Source organism: Branchiostoma floridae, chromosome 3 (assembly GCF_000003815.2).
Source record: "Branchiostoma floridae strain S238N-H82 chromosome 3, Bfl_VNyyK, whole genome shotgun sequence".
Classification (NCBI taxonomy): Eukaryota; Metazoa; Chordata; class Leptocardii; order Amphioxiformes; family Branchiostomatidae; genus Branchiostoma; species Branchiostoma floridae.
In genome coordinates this window covers 9,295,976-9,313,324 of record NC_049981.1, presented here as the reverse complement: position 1 = coordinate 9,313,324, position 17,349 = coordinate 9,295,976, and the positions used below count along the sequence as shown (strand labels likewise).

General features: G+C 39.7%; 1 protein-coding gene across 2 annotated transcripts; it reads left to right on the top strand.

Annotated features, from left to right (window-relative positions):
• The first annotated feature begins 769 nt into the window (after nt 1-769).
• On the top strand, nt 770-7,436 carry LOC118411558 (2-oxoglutarate-Fe(II) type oxidoreductase ppzD-like). 2 transcript variants are annotated; one of them, XM_035813915.1, is made up of 8 exons: nt 770-1,164; nt 1,463-1,640; nt 2,261-2,376; nt 3,005-3,074; nt 3,764-3,880; nt 4,229-4,411; nt 5,142-5,252; nt 5,596-7,436. In XM_035813915.1, the coding sequence occupies exons 2-8, from the start codon at nt 1,464-1,466 to the stop codon at nt 5,776-5,778; spliced, it is 957 nt and encodes a 318-aa protein (XP_035669808.1). In that variant the 5' UTR covers nt 770-1,164; nt 1,463; the 3' UTR covers nt 5,779-7,436. The 2 variants fall into 2 exon arrangements, with proteins under 2 accessions (XP_035669808.1, XP_035669807.1); XM_035813914.1 differs by having other exon boundaries at nt 771-1,640.
• The last annotated feature ends 9,913 nt before the right edge of the window (nt 7,437-17,349 follow it).

Sequence of the window (17,349 nt, the reverse complement as noted above, 5' to 3'; positions counted from 1 at the left end):
TAGAAAATTTGCGCAGCTTATATTTTAAGTTGTAACGTTTAAGTCTGACACTTGAAAAATGAAAGATTCCGTGATATCTACGAAGGGCAAACACACATGCTTTCTAAGTTCAACTCTATTAAAGAACACATTTGCACCGTCCTAAGCGTCCTAAATCTTAAGAAAATGGGCTCCTACTTACAGTTGTTGGTTGGGAAGGTCTTGAAGATTGTTGTGTACTTGAAGACCTGAGTGTTGACGGGTCAGAGGCGCCGCACGGGCGGGGTAAAGTGGAGACTCCTACCGCCCACCCGCGCCCGCTAGCACGGTCATATATTTGTTGTCAACTTGACAGTAATAGTCTACATACCGGGCTTTTTAAAGGGTTAACTTCTCGGTTGAAGGACTAACATTTCCAGAACGAAATTTGTACCACAGCCCCCATGTCCTCAGAATGAAGTGTACAAAACTTTTCCTTTAGGGACATTTCTCTGGAAAAATGTTAGCCTTGAAGCTGGTCTCTCAATACACCTGAAAAACAGTCTGAATTCTAGACTAACACAAGGGTCACTAAATGGGTCAACTGGCTGTCCTATTTGCCAATGCGGGGTGTCAAGGCACAATAATTTATTAAATTTCATTGTTAAAACTAAAAAAATATTACTTTTCTTATGATTAAAGTATTAAAATCTAATATACGATAGTAAAAAGTGTACAATGAAATAATATCTTGCAATTATCTTCATATTTCAATATTAAAATGTAGCTGCTAAACCCGAAAGTGAGTGGTCTCCTCCATTCCGTCGTCTGTCATTCTGATAGAGAGAGGGGAGTGTCAACGGAGATTTGCACGTTATATGGGGCAATCAGCTGGATCATACAAGGAGTTATTAAACCACAGTCCTTCCGCAACGCTGCCCCTGATGAACACTTCTTCGTCTTCTACGCTGGGTCACCCTCGAACAAGTGGCTGTCGAAGCCTCCTCCATTGACACGTTTGTGTCAATGCAATGGTCTCCAAGCTGATATGACAACCTAAAACCTTGGCCGGTGACCTCGACCCTTGACCACCCACAAGCGACAGAATAATCAGCACGTTGATTGTGGTCGCTTCAACAGGAAGAGGAACAGTTTGAAGAACACATCATATCATAACTTTGCTCTCTTGTGTTTGGTTAAGTTACCGTACGTCACAGAGTTCTACGACATGTGTTGTTAAGGCACTTGTTACACTCGGGGTCAGACCAAGGAAAGTCTTGTACGCTCTAAGATGGGGTTTAAAGGTCCATTGTGTAACATAGTTGGTCCTACTATTTCTTAACAAAATATAATAAGTGAGATCAACACTATAGATTGCGCCATACAAGCATGTTTAGGCCATCACACTAATGATTGAACCCCTTGCTGAATCAACAGATGTGTACCAATTAATTTCCTAACAATCCTGCCAATAAGACTTTGGGACAATAATTGTTCAATATAGGATGGATGTTGCCACAGACCAAGAAGAGAAGCTGCCAATCATCGATTTCTCAGCCTACAGCTTACAGAATGATGAGACAGATGATGATGAGCTCCAACGTCTCGCTACACGACTCGTGCAAGCCTTCTCAACAGAGGGGTTTGTTTATCTGCGTAACCATGGGATACCGAACACGCTGGTACGACATAATTGTATTTTGATGTATTGGGACATTCTGTAAATACAGAAATGTTTGCGGTGGTTTTATGTTTTCAGTTTTCATGGTGCTTTAATGCAAAATATCAAAAATCACCGCAAAAAAATTTTATGCTATCCAATGTAGCACGTTACAGTATTGTAATATGTTAGAGGTGCATGTTTCTGTGAAGACACACGGACCTGATTTTTGATCATTGAACAGCTAATATTTAGCAAAAAGTGCTGTGCATTAAGAAGCACTGATAATTGTTAGATCTGAGTGACAGTTGACTGTCCGCCTGTAGCATCTTTGCCCAGTTGCAAGTAGGTTATTCCTACTGGCTGTCCAATAAGGCACTGGGGTTTTCAATTCCGTACAGTATGTGGCTACATAGTGCTATTGTAAACTCAAAACCTCTGAGAACACTGCATTTTCTCCTTTCTGCAAAATTGAATCCTGTGAGCATTTACAGTAACAAGTAGTAAAGTTTGATCATATGAATTGAAATGGACCTCAATTGCGTTAAGATAATACCATACTGTAGTTGAAAATGTTTTTCTGGAATATAAACTTGAAGGATATAAAGTATTTCTTCTTTATTTGTTTGATTGTTTGCTTAGATCTCCAAGACGTTTGCAGTCGCCAACAAGTTCTTCTCCTTACCGGAGGAAGTGAAGACAAGGTTTTCCAAATCACAGGGCTGCAGTCTCTATTGGGTCGGCTATCAGGCTGAAAAGTACTTTATGAAATTATGTTATATCATGCAAGTTTTAAGTATTGCATTCCTAATTTGTTTGTATTGCATACCAGGAAAGCCGCCTCATGGCGGAACACACCAGGTTTGTACTGAAGAGTACATGCTGTATATCCAAACAGATTTATTTCATCCACTCACACCGGTAAAGGCACCTACTTTCGATAAGTGTGGCAGGTTCTTTATCATGCTCAATGTGTGGCTTTCCTCGAACACGGGACCTCCATTTGACGTCCTATCGGACATTCCAGACCCAAGCTAAATGTAGGTAGTCATTTTTACCCGATTAAAGTGAGGAAACTTTTGCTTTCGCAAGGGGACAACATTGAGGACAATGTTAGGGGATTGGAACCTAGGCCTTCAAGGTTTTGCGCCAAACACCCTACTATGCCACACCAACACCAACACTATGATATTGAAACAAGTTGTGAAGACAGAAGAATACAATTGTACTATCAAATCTAGGCTTCACTACACTAATAGTAGTCATTTTCATGGGAACAGATTGTCAAAGAAATAGCAAATATGTATATTCATGTGTGCATATGTTTTCTTTTGTTATGTGAATCGTACCTATGCATAATTTTGTTCATTATATCATATCATACAGAGTCAATCCGGCCCGACCTGCAGATATCAAAGAAGCTATGGGAGTATATCGTCCACGTGATAATGAAAAGGTTCCATAATTTTCATCTGTTTTTCCTGTATTTGTCTAAATGCAGGTTACAATAACCTAGTGCCTGCCTTGCTTGTACTATGCAAGGTCGCGGATTTGATGCTGGACTGAGATTTACTTACTCACTATGCAGTCTATTAACCATCACCTTCAAGAAATAAAAGAGAAACCAGACTGTAAGGTTAAAACTGCTCACTCAGGGACCCTTTCTCTATCAATAAATGCAGTGGGTCCTTTAAAATGCTTGAGGAGTGGGAGCTCTATTTAATGTCCTGTCTAAGGCTGGCCCTACCAGAAGTTAGGTATACATTTTGCACTTGAGTAAAGTGAGGACAGTCATGTTAAGTGCCTACCTTTCCCATGGACATGGAAGATGAGTGCCATATCTGCAGATTTGACCCCAGGATCTCTGGGTTATAGGCCAAATGCCCTACCGTTATGCCACATGATTCCACCATCAGTAAATAGACGTGTTTGCACGAAGATAAGGCGGCTTGATGGCAGCCCGTCCCCCATACCAAAATTTTGAAACTTGTAACGTTACATACCTTTCTCATTAGTCCTCAACACTCATGGGAAAGAGTTGGAGTTGAACATACTCGTACACCACTATCAGGGGACTTACCCCTCTGCTGTAGTGATTATACAACTTTGTTCCATCTAACTTGACCTTTCTTAAACCATTGATAGCCATGGCCAAACCAGGAAGTACCAGAATTTCAAGAGACATTCCAAGAAATGTATGACAAATGCCACCTGTTCAGTCTGAGGGTGCTGGAACTTATAGCCAGGGGACTTCAAATTCAGGTCAGTTACTAGCATATACTAATGATGTAATAATAAAATTGTCTACATTATCTAAATGTGTTAAAATGGGTTTTTAGAAAAATGTAAAATCGTCATACCTTAAGATTCACAGTTTTACCATATACCTGTTTACTTCAAGATTTTTCAGTTTTCAATGAAGCGCCATACTGGAGGGACTATTGTGATACATTAATTTATGGTATACATTATGTAACATGAAAATATCTGAAATGTAACATGAAAAGTGATTTAGTCAAGAAGCAATAGTCATAACCCAATTGCTCACTCTAACTTCAGTCCGCTTACAGTTAGTTGTTTTCTTTACTTCTTCTTAAATTCTTTTGTAAGGATATTCCCAGCTTCCTGGCAATGCACAGCTTGATAGGCTCCCGGGCAAACATCACTTCGCTGACAACGTTGCACTACCCACCTGTACCTGACCACGTGAGCGAGGGACAGATCCGCTGTGGAGAACACAGCGATTATGGCTCCATCACTCTGCTCTTTCAGGACACACATCCTGGATTAGAGGTAGGGAGGAACCATTTTTTCTCTCTGTACAGAGTTTTTGTTTCGGTGTGTCTGGAAGTTTGTGTACTTGTGTCCTGCCTACCAACCTGCCTAAGTGCCTAGGCCAGGGACTGGCCCCTTGCTCCTCTCCGTTAGAAGTCTCCAGGTTGCACGGTCCTTTGCACTTCTCTCCGCCCGCAAACTTGAGATTCCATCCAATATCCTTTGCAATTTGATCCTCCCAGTGCTTCGGAGGTCTACCCTGTGGTTTTGTCTTTTGAAGTTCCTGGTAGTAGGCTTTTTGAACTAATGTGTTTGATGGTCTCCTTACTACATGTCTGAACCAAATTAGTGCTTCTAAGCCTGATGGCATTGACATCAGCCTTAGTGTCCTTGTGTGTTCATAGTTATATATATATATATATAGGAATTCACTGTCAGGATTGGAAGGAATTGAGTGGGAAGATGATTGTTGCCAAAAAAAGTCAAACTTGTAGAAGTGGCAGGAAGCTGAGTTCAGAAGTGGTAGAACTTGTCATTTACTAGACATCACATACATTCCAGGTCGTAAGGTCAATGGAAGAGGATACTTATTCACAGGGAGGTATTGTTTTTGGTTTGGTGTTTTTGCAGTTAAATATATTATTTCTATTGCATGGGCACGAGAGAGAGAGAGATCGAGGGAGGGAGGTAGAGAGAGAATGTGTTAATGGTATAGCCTAACATATTGCCTAACATCCTTCATATACAGGTGCTAAACAGTCACGGCAGATACATCCCCGCCCCTCCCCTTGCCGATACTGTGGTGGTCAACATTGGAGACCTCATGCAACGGTGGACCTCAGACAAGATTGTATCAAACGTAGGAAATTATTATAAATCTGGCTAACGATAGGTCTTTGAAAGCCAATGGTGCTTTAGTCAATGGGTGTATAAGGATAAAATCATTCTCTATGCAATATTGCAATAGTTGATAATGGTTACTAGCATTTGGCTAATGGAATGATAGACAAGTCTTCAACACACTGTTTGGTTAGAGTTGAGCCAATCAGATGATGGCAAACATTTGGCCAATGGAATGATAGATAAGTCTCCAACATTCTGATTGGTCAGTGTTGAGCCATTCAGATGAAAGTTGAGTTCTTACTTTTATGCAAAAATAAATCTGTACTGCACAGAGACCCAATTTTTAATATTTATTACAGAAACATCGTGTGGTGATACCGGATACTAGGGAACACAGGAGAGTTACCCGCCGCTCTATGGCTTTCTTTGTGAACCCCAATGATGATGCCGTCGTCACGTGCCTGGATGGATCGGACAAATACAAACCAATCACTGCAGGGGAATACGTTAAAGGGAAAATTATGGCATTAACAAATTATTGATGAATAAGTAGAGCTATTTTTAAACAATTTTAATTGTCTGCTAATATAAACACATGTTTTACGAAAAAGACTATTATTTCATTCAAGATACTAGTATGTGAAAACTATTTTGAATATTTACATATATTTTGAATATTTTACCACTTCTGTATTGAAATTGTAGTGTATGAATAGGAACAGTAAATAAATTTATTGCAATCAACGAAATGGCAATGTTGATAATGTAGAGGTGACGTCTTGTGAATTAGTTTGGTACTGCACCTGGTAGTGACACGTGCCGGATGCCAGCCACCATAGGGCCATCAGATTAGGGCCACCAGTAAAGGTGTCCTGTCACTGCACGTACGTCAAGCTTCAGTCACTGCGGGGTTCGCTCACTGCGTCACATGATTTGTTATTTTCTCCAATTTTTTATGATTTAGTTATTGCATAATAGATAAAAGTATGACTTAGAAGATGACAAAATACACAAAAAGTAAGAAAATTTGTTCTTTATCTCTGAAATTCGTTGAGTATCTTTCGAACCCGCAGTGAAGCAAGCGTGACGCGAGTGCAGTTAAGGAGCCATCAGATGCGGGCCATCAGGGATAGACTGTACCATTTTACATGCAGAGGGGGAATAAAAATTCACAACTTAAGATGATGAATGAACTATGCAGCATTAAATTCAATGTTTTCTGTCACTACAGCATGCATTCTATGATTTCCAATCATCAGTTCTTAACAAAATGATCTTAATTACTCTAAAGGGACCCTCTACAATGTAGGTATCAGAGAGACTATGGTCACAATAGGCCGAAACTATACAAGCTTTATATCTGAGAAAAACATATAATATACAGTCAGACACGTCGATGAAGGTAATACGATATGCCAAAAAGCAACAGAATATGATTTTGGAAACAGACGTTTCAGATAACACCCACTATCTTTAGTCAGTGACACTGAAGAGATCTGGTAGAGACTCAGGATTAACACGTGTGTGTCAGTGTTGTGTGTGCGTGTATGTACGCACTCCTTGTGTGTGTGTGTATGTATGTTATGTTTATGTGTGGTTTAAGTTTGTGCATATGTATGTACACACAGTCCTTGAGTGTTGTGATTGTGTCTGTGTATGTGTGTGTATGTACTATGTGTCTTTGTGTGAAGTATAGATCAGTATAGATATGTAGTATGGGAATCAGATGAGTCTATTTGGAAAATGCCATATTTGTACTCTCAGACTGGTAACTTTTGAATACGACCCTAGCTTGATGTAAGCAGAAGTATTTTTGAAATGTTCCACTCATGGGAGTATTCAACTGACGATCAGCTAAACTTAAAAATATTTATCTTTAGTTCATCTGGAATGTTAACGTTTTTAGATTAAATGTCAGGTTGATTGTCGAACCTGCTATAGAGGTATTGAATAGGCTATTATGACATGTATGGTAAGTGCCAGAAAGTAGTAGACAGATTTGCCATGCATATATTCTTATAGGAAATGACATTCAAATGTGTGAAAATAAGTCACTGCAATGAGTTATTCCGTTCTGACATCATTGTCATTTGCAAATAGGCTGCAAATCGTCCAAATGTATTATGTTTTGAACTCCGACAAACCATTCATCTACATTAGTCAAAGTCAATAAATTTACAATAAAGTATTTAACTTTCAATCGTCATGCATTTTTGTTTTGTAAATCATCTTTTGACAACCAAGGTAGCGATGAACTGTACGAACAAATGAAGAAACTCCACTGTTAACACCTGGGATAATACCAACGTTTTAATACTCTTATCTTCTTAAACCATGCCAGCTTTCATTCTTTTAAAAAGATGTGATTGAAACATGTGTATTGTTCACACAGGTATTTTCCGTTGCCTCTCAGAAAATGTTGACAGAGTGACAATGTTACAGGAGTTCTTTTAGATAAACATCAACTTCGGAGAATATAAACTGTGTGTTGTTGGGGCCACAAGACTATAACGACGCCTCAGCCCTACTGACGGAGCTTACCCTGGCTCGGGTTTAGCTAGATGAGGGGCCAACTTTGGGCTGTTTGGATCATCTGCTGCCTGCAGGCGGTCAAAGGTAAGGATTATACCTTCTCTATAGCATCATCCCCTTGTCAAAATTTCAATTTAAAAAGCGTACTTAAATACATGTAAATACGTCTACGATGATTCAATTATAGCATAAAAACTTTGGTTCAGCTTGAACGGAAGGGACCTTATGAGCAATGCCCACGCGCCTCTTTCTACAACTTTTAAAATTTTGTGTTAAAATATCATATCAGAGTGTGCCTTGAACAAATACGTGTACGATTTGCGATAGGGACACACAGATAAATGCTTCCTAAAATGCAACCTTCTGAACAAATGTAACAATTCCTAGATATGTCAGAGTAACAGTGCTGTGTCTTCTTTGACGATTTTCGGTCTATCCATGTAAAAGTGCGCGAAGTGAAGACGTTTACATGAAAGAATACAAATGCCGACTTTCCTCTATTTTCAAGATGCATTACAGGAGTACCGGTATTAGAGTATTTGTACTTGTTAAATGCTGATTTACTTCGATGATGTCACATTAACCACAGCAGCCGATTCGGAGCCTGCTACCGCAGCTCGCTAAAACACTTTCGAGAAGCAAACAAAGCAAATATTATAGTGTCTTGAAATTGTATAAATTAGCGCTGTCTGGTTCTCAACGGTATTTTGGTACCCCGCGATGTTCGGTTCTGAACCGGTTGCCGTGTCCACCGTGTCCTATGGTGCATTCACGTTAGACACACAGAATTCTTAATGTACCGTATGGTGCATTAATGTTACGTTCTTCTGTTACGTTATCACATATTATGTAATGTTATAACGTATCTGCAATATACTTATTTAGTCCAATGTTGCTACGATATACGGCGTTGCAGGAAGCCTTAGCACGCCATCGTTGCGATATATTCACGAATCATAATGTCGTGCACTTATTTTCGCTCGTTTAAGGAACACTTTATGATACGACATTTTGAGGTACACTTTATTATTTATAATACGACATTTTGACACGGCAAAAATTGTGTCCATAGCTTGTTCAGAACACAGGATAGCAAAACAGGAAGTTACGCTGCAGTACCAGGGGAAGCCGCTAGGGGACACAAAATCTAATCATTTTCAGCTTTCCTCATGTTGACAGGTCTACTAACACACCACGTATGAGACCAATCCATCCAGCCGTTCTTGAGTTGAGTTCACACAAACACACAAACACACACACACACACACAAACACAAACACACACACACACACACACAAACACACACACACACACACAAACACACACACACACACACACAAACACACAAACACACACACACACACACACACACACACACACAAACACACAAACACACACACACAGACGCTATTGAAAATATAACATCCGTGAATGCATCGACCCATTAATATTTCATGGAGGTAATAACAAATCGCCGCTACCAGTTTACTGTCATCACGTCTGTATGAATATATGCTTCCTTTCACAATCTTGTTTGTCTTGTGATCAGTATAGTGGGGACGTTGACAATAGTCGTATTTGTGACGTGCTTCTTTTCTAGCTGCAGGCGTGAAACTCTTTGTTCGAGTAGGTTTTAGTTCAGTAGCTTCCTATGCCTACCTACCTGCCCCATTTACATTGAAGCAATGGGCATCTCTAGCATATATTCAAACCTATTTGAGGAACATTTGAAGTCACTTAATAATGGTTTTCTGTTCTTTGTGCGGTTTTAGATTAAAATTATCCCAAAGGCAGGGATGCACATGTTATATACTCGTCTTCATAAGCAATATTTTTTCACAGACTAAAAGCTGTTGATGTATCCTGTGGAAAATGTATGTCTCTTAATAGGCAATTTTCTTAAGTATTCTAAAGTATGATTCATGGGAAGTATTCATCTCACCCGGAGGCCTTTAGGCCAATGGTCTGTAAGATGTCTATGGCACTATTGTCGTGTCAAAGCTTCGTATTAAAAAGATAGATTAAACAAGAAAGAGCGACTTTTGCTCGAGAGCAAATAAAGCATATTTCAATCAATTTGTCACAAAGCAAAATGGACTTTTATTTTATTTTATTTTTTCTGTAATCTTTATCCAGGGTGGTCCAAACTCAGTGCTCTTGCACTGCTTTTCAGTGGAGCCCTGCGTGTTTACATAAAATGAAATTAAACTTATGCATCACAAACATAGGCAAACATAAATAGACAGCAATAAATGAAATGACCAAATAACAATAAAAATTAAACTGATGTAAACAATAATACTAATTATAACAATAGATGCTGCTAGTGATGATGATATCAAGACTTTTTGTTCCATATCAACCTTTTACGGAAATAGACCATCTACAACCATCTCACTGAAAAACCCTTTCAATACAAGAATGGACTCCCTGTGCAAAATGGGTTCTTCCATGTTACCCTATTTACCATCTCTAGTGAGAAAGCTTCCTCTATACGAAATTCATACTAAGGCACAGGAGCCCAAAATTTACTTTTGTCTCAATATGGCCACAAACCATAAATTTGATATTTAAGTGATAAATGCCACAAGTGTAAATGAAGTCCTTTAGGCGCATGTACCTAGGCATCTCTATGCCAAATTTCAGGTCATTTGGTTTAATACCAATGCACGTACACAGGAGCCAAAAATAAACATTTTTTGTCCAAAAATTGTGGAAAATATGAAATTTGATCATTTTAAAGTAAATGTGAATGAAGTCCTGTGGGCGCATGTGCTATACACGGTCCTACCAAATTTCATGTCATTTGGCTTTAATATGGGGGTATAGGGGCCGATACTTTACATTTTTAGTCTAAAATGACCCCAAATCCCTGAAAATAAATCATTTTGAAGTTGTGCATGCAAAAGGTGTTGATGTCCATTGCACCTCAGTACAAAATTTCAGGTCATTGTGTTGTAATGCCAGGGCACAGGGGGCCAATATATACATTGTTGGTCTATAGTCTAAGAATGAACAAAGCATAAATAAATGAAATCATTTTAAGGCCTATATAAAAAAAAATTGAAAAAGTCTGTGGTGATTTGGTAACTTAACCTTAATACCAAACGGTTCATCTGGCCCCAAAATGAAAGGAGGAGAAGAAGAAACGCGACAAAAACAGATGCCAATCCATACTGTGTATGGATTAAAATACAATCGTAAATACGTCTACGATGCCCGATAGAAAATTTTGATACGGAAATTATGCCATATCCCTCCCCTAATTCAAACATGGTTGTGTCTCACTTGAAAGTCAAATCATCGTGACCCTACATGTAAGCGAGGCCTGGCGGATACTAAGGTGATTTGGTGTGCTGCTCAATACCCTGGAATAGTAGCTCTGTTAGGAAAAGAGAATTGTCTTTAACTTGGGTCATCGTTGTAAAAATGATAGTACTGATCACAGTCCTCTCGCCTGTGGTAGGTGTCAATGTCGCCCTGGGAAAGCCAGCGTTTCAAACAAGCACCGCATATAATGGGCCTGCCAGCCTTGCCGTAGATGGGAACACCGCTACCCACTGGTCCGCTGGTTCCTGTACACACACCACCGATGCCCCGAGAGAGGATAACCCAACCTGGTGGGTGGATCTCGGTGAATCGTATGTGGTTGATAGGTACGTATATATATATGCATATACAGATAGCTTTTCATATATAAGACTTACTTTGTAGTAAATATGACACTAGAAAGGCCACATTTTTGCAAAAATGCAGAATGTTTTTCCTTTAGCCTTGTTTCAAGCTACTGGCACAGAATACTATACTATTTGGCTCGCCCAGAAGCATTGTGTGCGAGTGAAAAAAGAAAACAGAGGCCCCAGTCCCAGATCATTAAGATGATTTATGCATCTGGAGTCATTAATGTAAATGCCGCGATAATAAACATTTTTGTGATAGATAAAACGTATGGATATGGATAAAAATTGTCATCCCGTGTAAGAATGGACTATTCCATCCAGTGTACCCTATGTAAATTAGCAAAATAGACCAGTCCGAAAATGCACCCGCTCAAGATATGGGCTTTTGTACAAACAAGACAGTCCAAACCTTGAGTGTAACCTCCCCCCCTCCCGGGCATGAATAGACTTTTAAGTTTTTTTTTTTCATGAAAACAATTTGTGTAATTGGATTTATTCATTGAATTACATAATAAACATATTTTGTGAACAGTTTTGGCACACAATGAGATATACGCATTTGTTCTTGCAAAATCACTTAAATCAGTTTCTTCTTGAATGTGCATTTTTATGAAAAAGATGTAAAATAGCCGTTTGTAAGAACCACATTCTGAAGTACACATACATAGAAAACCTTCTCAATCATAGTGTTAGTGTCAGCCTACATCTACTTGGTTTCAGATTATGTCACTGCTTTCCTTTTTTCTGATTGGCCGAAGAAGGAAGTAGCCAGGTGGCTACGCCTGGTGCACAGCTCAGCCTTTTCCGAAAACCTTTTTTTTGCTGGGAGGAAGAATACGACAAAAAAACATGTGTGTGTGTGTGTGTGTGTGTGTGTGTGTGTGTGTGTGTGTGTGTGTGTGTTACGTGTTTTTTCATAAGAACGTTCATCCGAACATGTAATGTGTATAAAACAAGTGCCCTCACTTTGTCCCCAATATCTACAGTGTGGTCATCTTTAACCGCCGGGACTGTTGTCGGGAACGCCTCAACCCCTTCAACATCCACATCGGCGATTCCAACCAGACCAGCATGAATCCCAAATGTGGTGGTGACCATCGAATCGACGTGGATCAGCCGTCCATTGTCGTCTCATGTCAAGGAATGCGGGGACGCTATGTGGGCATCCGTCTTCCAGGGTCCTCAAGAGTACTCAGCCTGTGCGAAGTACAAGTATTTTCTGGTAGGCCTTTACTACATTTAGTTTTTTTTTCTTTTTAATCAAATGCAGCCAATTAGGAATCGCCTTTCATTAGATTTCACCCATACCACACCCATACAGGTATGGGAGAAATGTATTGTTATATTTCAGCCGTATCACAGGTATGGTGAAATATATTGTATTCGTAATGTTTCTTCTTCTTCTTCTTCTTTCTTCTTCTCCTGGACCGAATGACCTGAAATTTAGCACAATGGTAGAGGGGCCCAATACCCCCAGAAGTTGTTATTTTTCATTTTATTTTTCATACATGCCTTTAAAATTATCTTATTCAGGATATATTGATTCAGGCTAAATCATTGGTTGCCATAGAGTTGCCAAGAGAACAGTCTCCAGGTGGGGGTCCACAACCATAAGGTCGTTGTCCCCTCTGGCCATTGAAAAATGACCAGAAAATCCAAAATCATTTTGAAGTGATTCGTGCCAAAATCAAACTAGTACATGGTTGTAAAACCAGGGTACTGGAGCCAAAAGTGTGCTTTTTTTGAATTATTGAATTAGTGAACAAACAATCAAGTAGCCTAAATTAGTAAACCACAAGGATCCCGCAACCAATGAGCTAGTCTGACTAGGGCTGGGTACCGGTACGCTGTACCGGTACAAAATCGGTTTTTCTTATTGGACCGGTCCAGAAAAACCGGACCTGAAAAAATTAGGTGAACCGGATGTTGGACCTATTAGAAAATGAACAGATTATTTGACCAGGCATTCACACGCTTTGGCGCTTGCAGGTGGAAGAAAATAACAAGAGCGAAGTAGAGTAGAGTGTATAGTCATTTCTGCCAAGTTTTACAGTCAATAGTACAGGTGCAGTTAGCATTGTAGGATTTTAAAACGCCAGTGTGAGTCTAATACTCCATCAAACAGATTTCTTTGTAGTGAAATGGATCATTGGTAGGAGTCATAGTGAATCAGGTCCAGGTTCAGGTCCGGACCTGGACCTGATCCTCTGGACCTGAACCGGACCTGGACCTGAATTTTCTGTACCGGTACCCACCCCTAAGTCTGACTCAATCGCTCGAATGGAGGGAGAGTCCATTCTTGCACGGATGGGGATTTTTTAAACTCAGTTTTGGACAAGGGTAATGATTAAAATACCATTTCTTAGCGTGAGTGACTTCGGTCTCGTCCACTGTACCATTCTACTTGGGGTCGAAGAGTCCATTCTTGTACAGGGGACAAATTTTTAAATTGATTTTTGAACTAAAGGGTGATTTGCAGAAGCCCCTTTTAAGGAAAAACACCGATGCTGAACTGCTCTTCTTTACTTTGTGTATTGCTTGGAGAGTCCATTTTTGGACGGAAAGGGGATTTTTCAGAATTCAGTTTTGGACTCTGGTGATGATTCAAAATACATGGTGTGCGCTGCAACAGGCCATTATTACACTGCGGAGTCTTGTTTTGAAATTCATTCATGGGCTATAGCATGATTTGCAAAAGTATTTTTGAATGGAAGTGTTTTTCTCCAGTTTACAGGTCACTGGGAGATTTTTTATTGCGTTAATTCAATGAACCAACAGACTTTAGCGGTTTCAAGATAGTTTACAACGTGAAGATAATGATTTAAAATTCCATTTTTTTGAGTGGAAGTGGTTTATTTTACACGTGGATGCGACTGAAAGGGTCTATTCTCACGTGAGGGTTAATTTTTTAATTCAATTTTCGACCAGAGTGATCATATGTGAAGTCCATTTTTGCAAAGTGTTTTGAAATTCACTGGAACAGTCCATCTTTGTATGGGGTGAGAGATGGGCGAAATGTACTGTGTTTTCTCGCAAATGTTGCCTCTCTAGTTCAACGTGTATTTTCACAAAAATTCCTGGTCGGGTTTGAGAAGAACAGCTCACGCAATTGCGATAGCTGGAATGATAATTTCATGTTTGCCAGTCTGTGCAATTATCCAGCCTTATAAAACTTCAGCGTTGCTTCCCAAACACCGACAAACTCAGCGAACAGTAAATTTACAAAAACAACTTTGAAACTACAGGGGCGTTTTCGTCATAAGTCATTCCAAATAAAGGGACAATGGATTTCCATAAATTGAGGCATGCAGGAAGCTTATGCAAAAATGGTCATAATGATATACATATTATGCTATTAAGGAATTAATTTGCATAATCAATGAGGAAATCGTATAATTCCATTTCTTCCATAACTGGACTTCAATAAATGTAACACATGTAATTTATGATAGGTGGAACAGATACCAAATATGCAAATGAAATCTGATCTGCATAATCTATGCAAACATGGTAAAACCGCTTAATGATACATAATGGGAATTAAATACTTTTGACATGTGTGCGTTGGTCAATGATGAACATCTCCACGCATAAACTAAGTAAATGTGTAAGTCACTTGCATGAAATCTATAAAAGCTCTCAATATTTCATGGAGGTATGAGGTCGCCCAACTCTAGTTCAAAATTCCATTTTTGAGCAGAAATATTTTTGGACTGATCTATTTTCTATTTTACATGGGTAAACTGGAAGGGACCCTTTTACACGCTCTGTATTCTCGCTCTGGGGTTGACTTTTAGTTGAATGAAAGTTTGGAACAGATCAATTTTTTCATGGAGTGAAAAATGAGTGAAATATGCTGTATTTGCTCGCAAATGTTGCCTGTCTCGTTGTATCTGTTGGCAGTTATGTGTCTTTAATTTGTCATGTTTATGCAAAGTTTTGTAATAGATAATTGGCCATAATCTACTGAAAAAGACCGAAGTGTTAACCGCACAGGGGTCGGGTTCTTCAGTTGTGGTGACGGATCCAAGAGTATCTTATCATGGCGGCGTTGTGACGGGCAGGCGGACTGTTCGGACGGAAGTGACGAGAAAGATTGTGGTTAGTACAGTACATTTAAATTCGTGTACATGTAACTTATAGTTGCTTAGTGTTGTTTTCCATATAGATTAATTACATTGGGAATACAGGAAATTTGCTCAAGTCAGTATACTTATATATTATTTACGCCATGCTAATGTTTACATGTTCATAATGTTTACATCTAGGGTCTATCTGTTTAAATTCAAAGTTTATTACCTGCATGTAATGCAGATATAGTTTAGCGCTATACATTAGCGTGGGAATGTGGGGAAGGGGCGTTTCCGGCGATGTATCTCCAGAACGGATTGTGCGATTGCGATGATTTTTGGTACATGGGTTGGTGGTTGTTGCCTGTCGCCTGTCGTTCGCGTTTCATTTGGGGCTTCCTTGTGTTTGAACTTGACACGGCAGGTAGCTTTTTTTCTGTGTGGATGGGACGTTTCCGGCGCTGTATCTCCAGAACGAACGGTGCACGCGCGATGGTATTTGGTGTATGTGTTAGTGGTGGCTGCCTAATTCTCAATTTTGTCCCACTTGGTGTTTGAACTTGACACTGCAAGTTACCTTTCGTGCGTGCACGGCGCATCGAACAACAAAGCTGCATCTGCTGGAGCCGTCTCACACGTGGCAGACAGTTCTGTCCCTGTGAGACTTAGTGCTCCAGTAGACGAGAGGGTGGAGAAGGAATTGCACACCCCTCCTTCACCATAAAAAGTCATGTGCAGGTCAGGCAAACAGGTTGCAAATGCCTGTCTGCCTCCTCACCTGTCAAATCGACAGGAGAATAAAAAAAATTGATCGGTAATAGACATATGCACCCATTCTCGATATTTATTTTAGGTTTCAAAAGGAAATTAAGAATATTCAGTTTTTTTTTCGAATCGTCGTCCGAATCAGATGTTTTCTTCTCTACAAAGACGAAACGCCGGCACAAACGCCGGTTACGAATCGAGGGCCGAATCGACGGCCTGCTTCAGGTTGATCGGAAACGAGTGGGTTAGTATGTTTTTGAAAAAGGTATAGAAAAGGTTCGAACAGTGATTTTAGCCTTTCTACAATTTCGTCATGTCACGAACTATTTTATCACACATCAGTCTTTTTTTCTTTCGATATTTAATCGAAATGCTTTCTCTCTTGTTCCCTTCAAGGGTCGTTGAGTACAGTTGGGTACACAAAACGTGCGGGGTCCTTCTACAAAGTCTTCAGGACCAGGAAGGACCACACCAGTGCTCAGCAGACGTGTGAGGCAGACGGAGGCCATCTGGCTATTGTCAATACTGAGGCTATCAACAACTTCATCGTAGACTTGATTTCAGACCCTGGTGACATATGGATCGGGCTTAGTGGTGGAGACGTGAGTGGAAACTTTCTATTTATCTCATATCTAACGCTCGTTCACCTTTAACCACAGGGATGACCTATATCCGTTGTTTTCAACAGTTATTAGGGATACCCCCGGACAGAGATTTCAAACTGGTCATGTATTTCTAATATCTTGCAATTTCCAACCATCATCCGTCGACATGATATTCCTAAGAACCCTGAATAGAACAACGAATAGAGGTGACCTCGCGATAAACCTGAACAAGCTTTGATTACATCAAAGTGCTATAAACTAGTCATCGATACGTACGTTTTAGACGTTTTGTTTTCTTATACGTTTGCAGTCTACATCTTGTTATATGAAATCGTGTTCATGAAAACTGATATGCAGTTTACCATGGATGCCATTTATTTCCAATGATGAAACGTATCTTTTTTTTCATTCTTTTTCAGACTGACGGCAATTGGATGTGGACAGACGGAACCAGATTGGCC

Coding starts and splice junctions, on each gene's coding strand:
- LOC118411558 (XM_035813915.1), top strand. CDS start 1,464: ATGGATGTTGCCACAGACCAAGAAGAGAAGCTGCCAATCATCGATTTC. Junction 1,641..2,260: donor ATGGGATACCGAACACGCTG/GTACGACATAAT, acceptor TTGTTTGCTTAG/ATCTCCAAGACGTTTGCAGT. Junction 2,377..3,004: donor GTCGGCTATCAGGCTGAAAA/GTACTTTATGAA, acceptor CATATCATACAG/AGTCAATCCGGCCCGACCTG.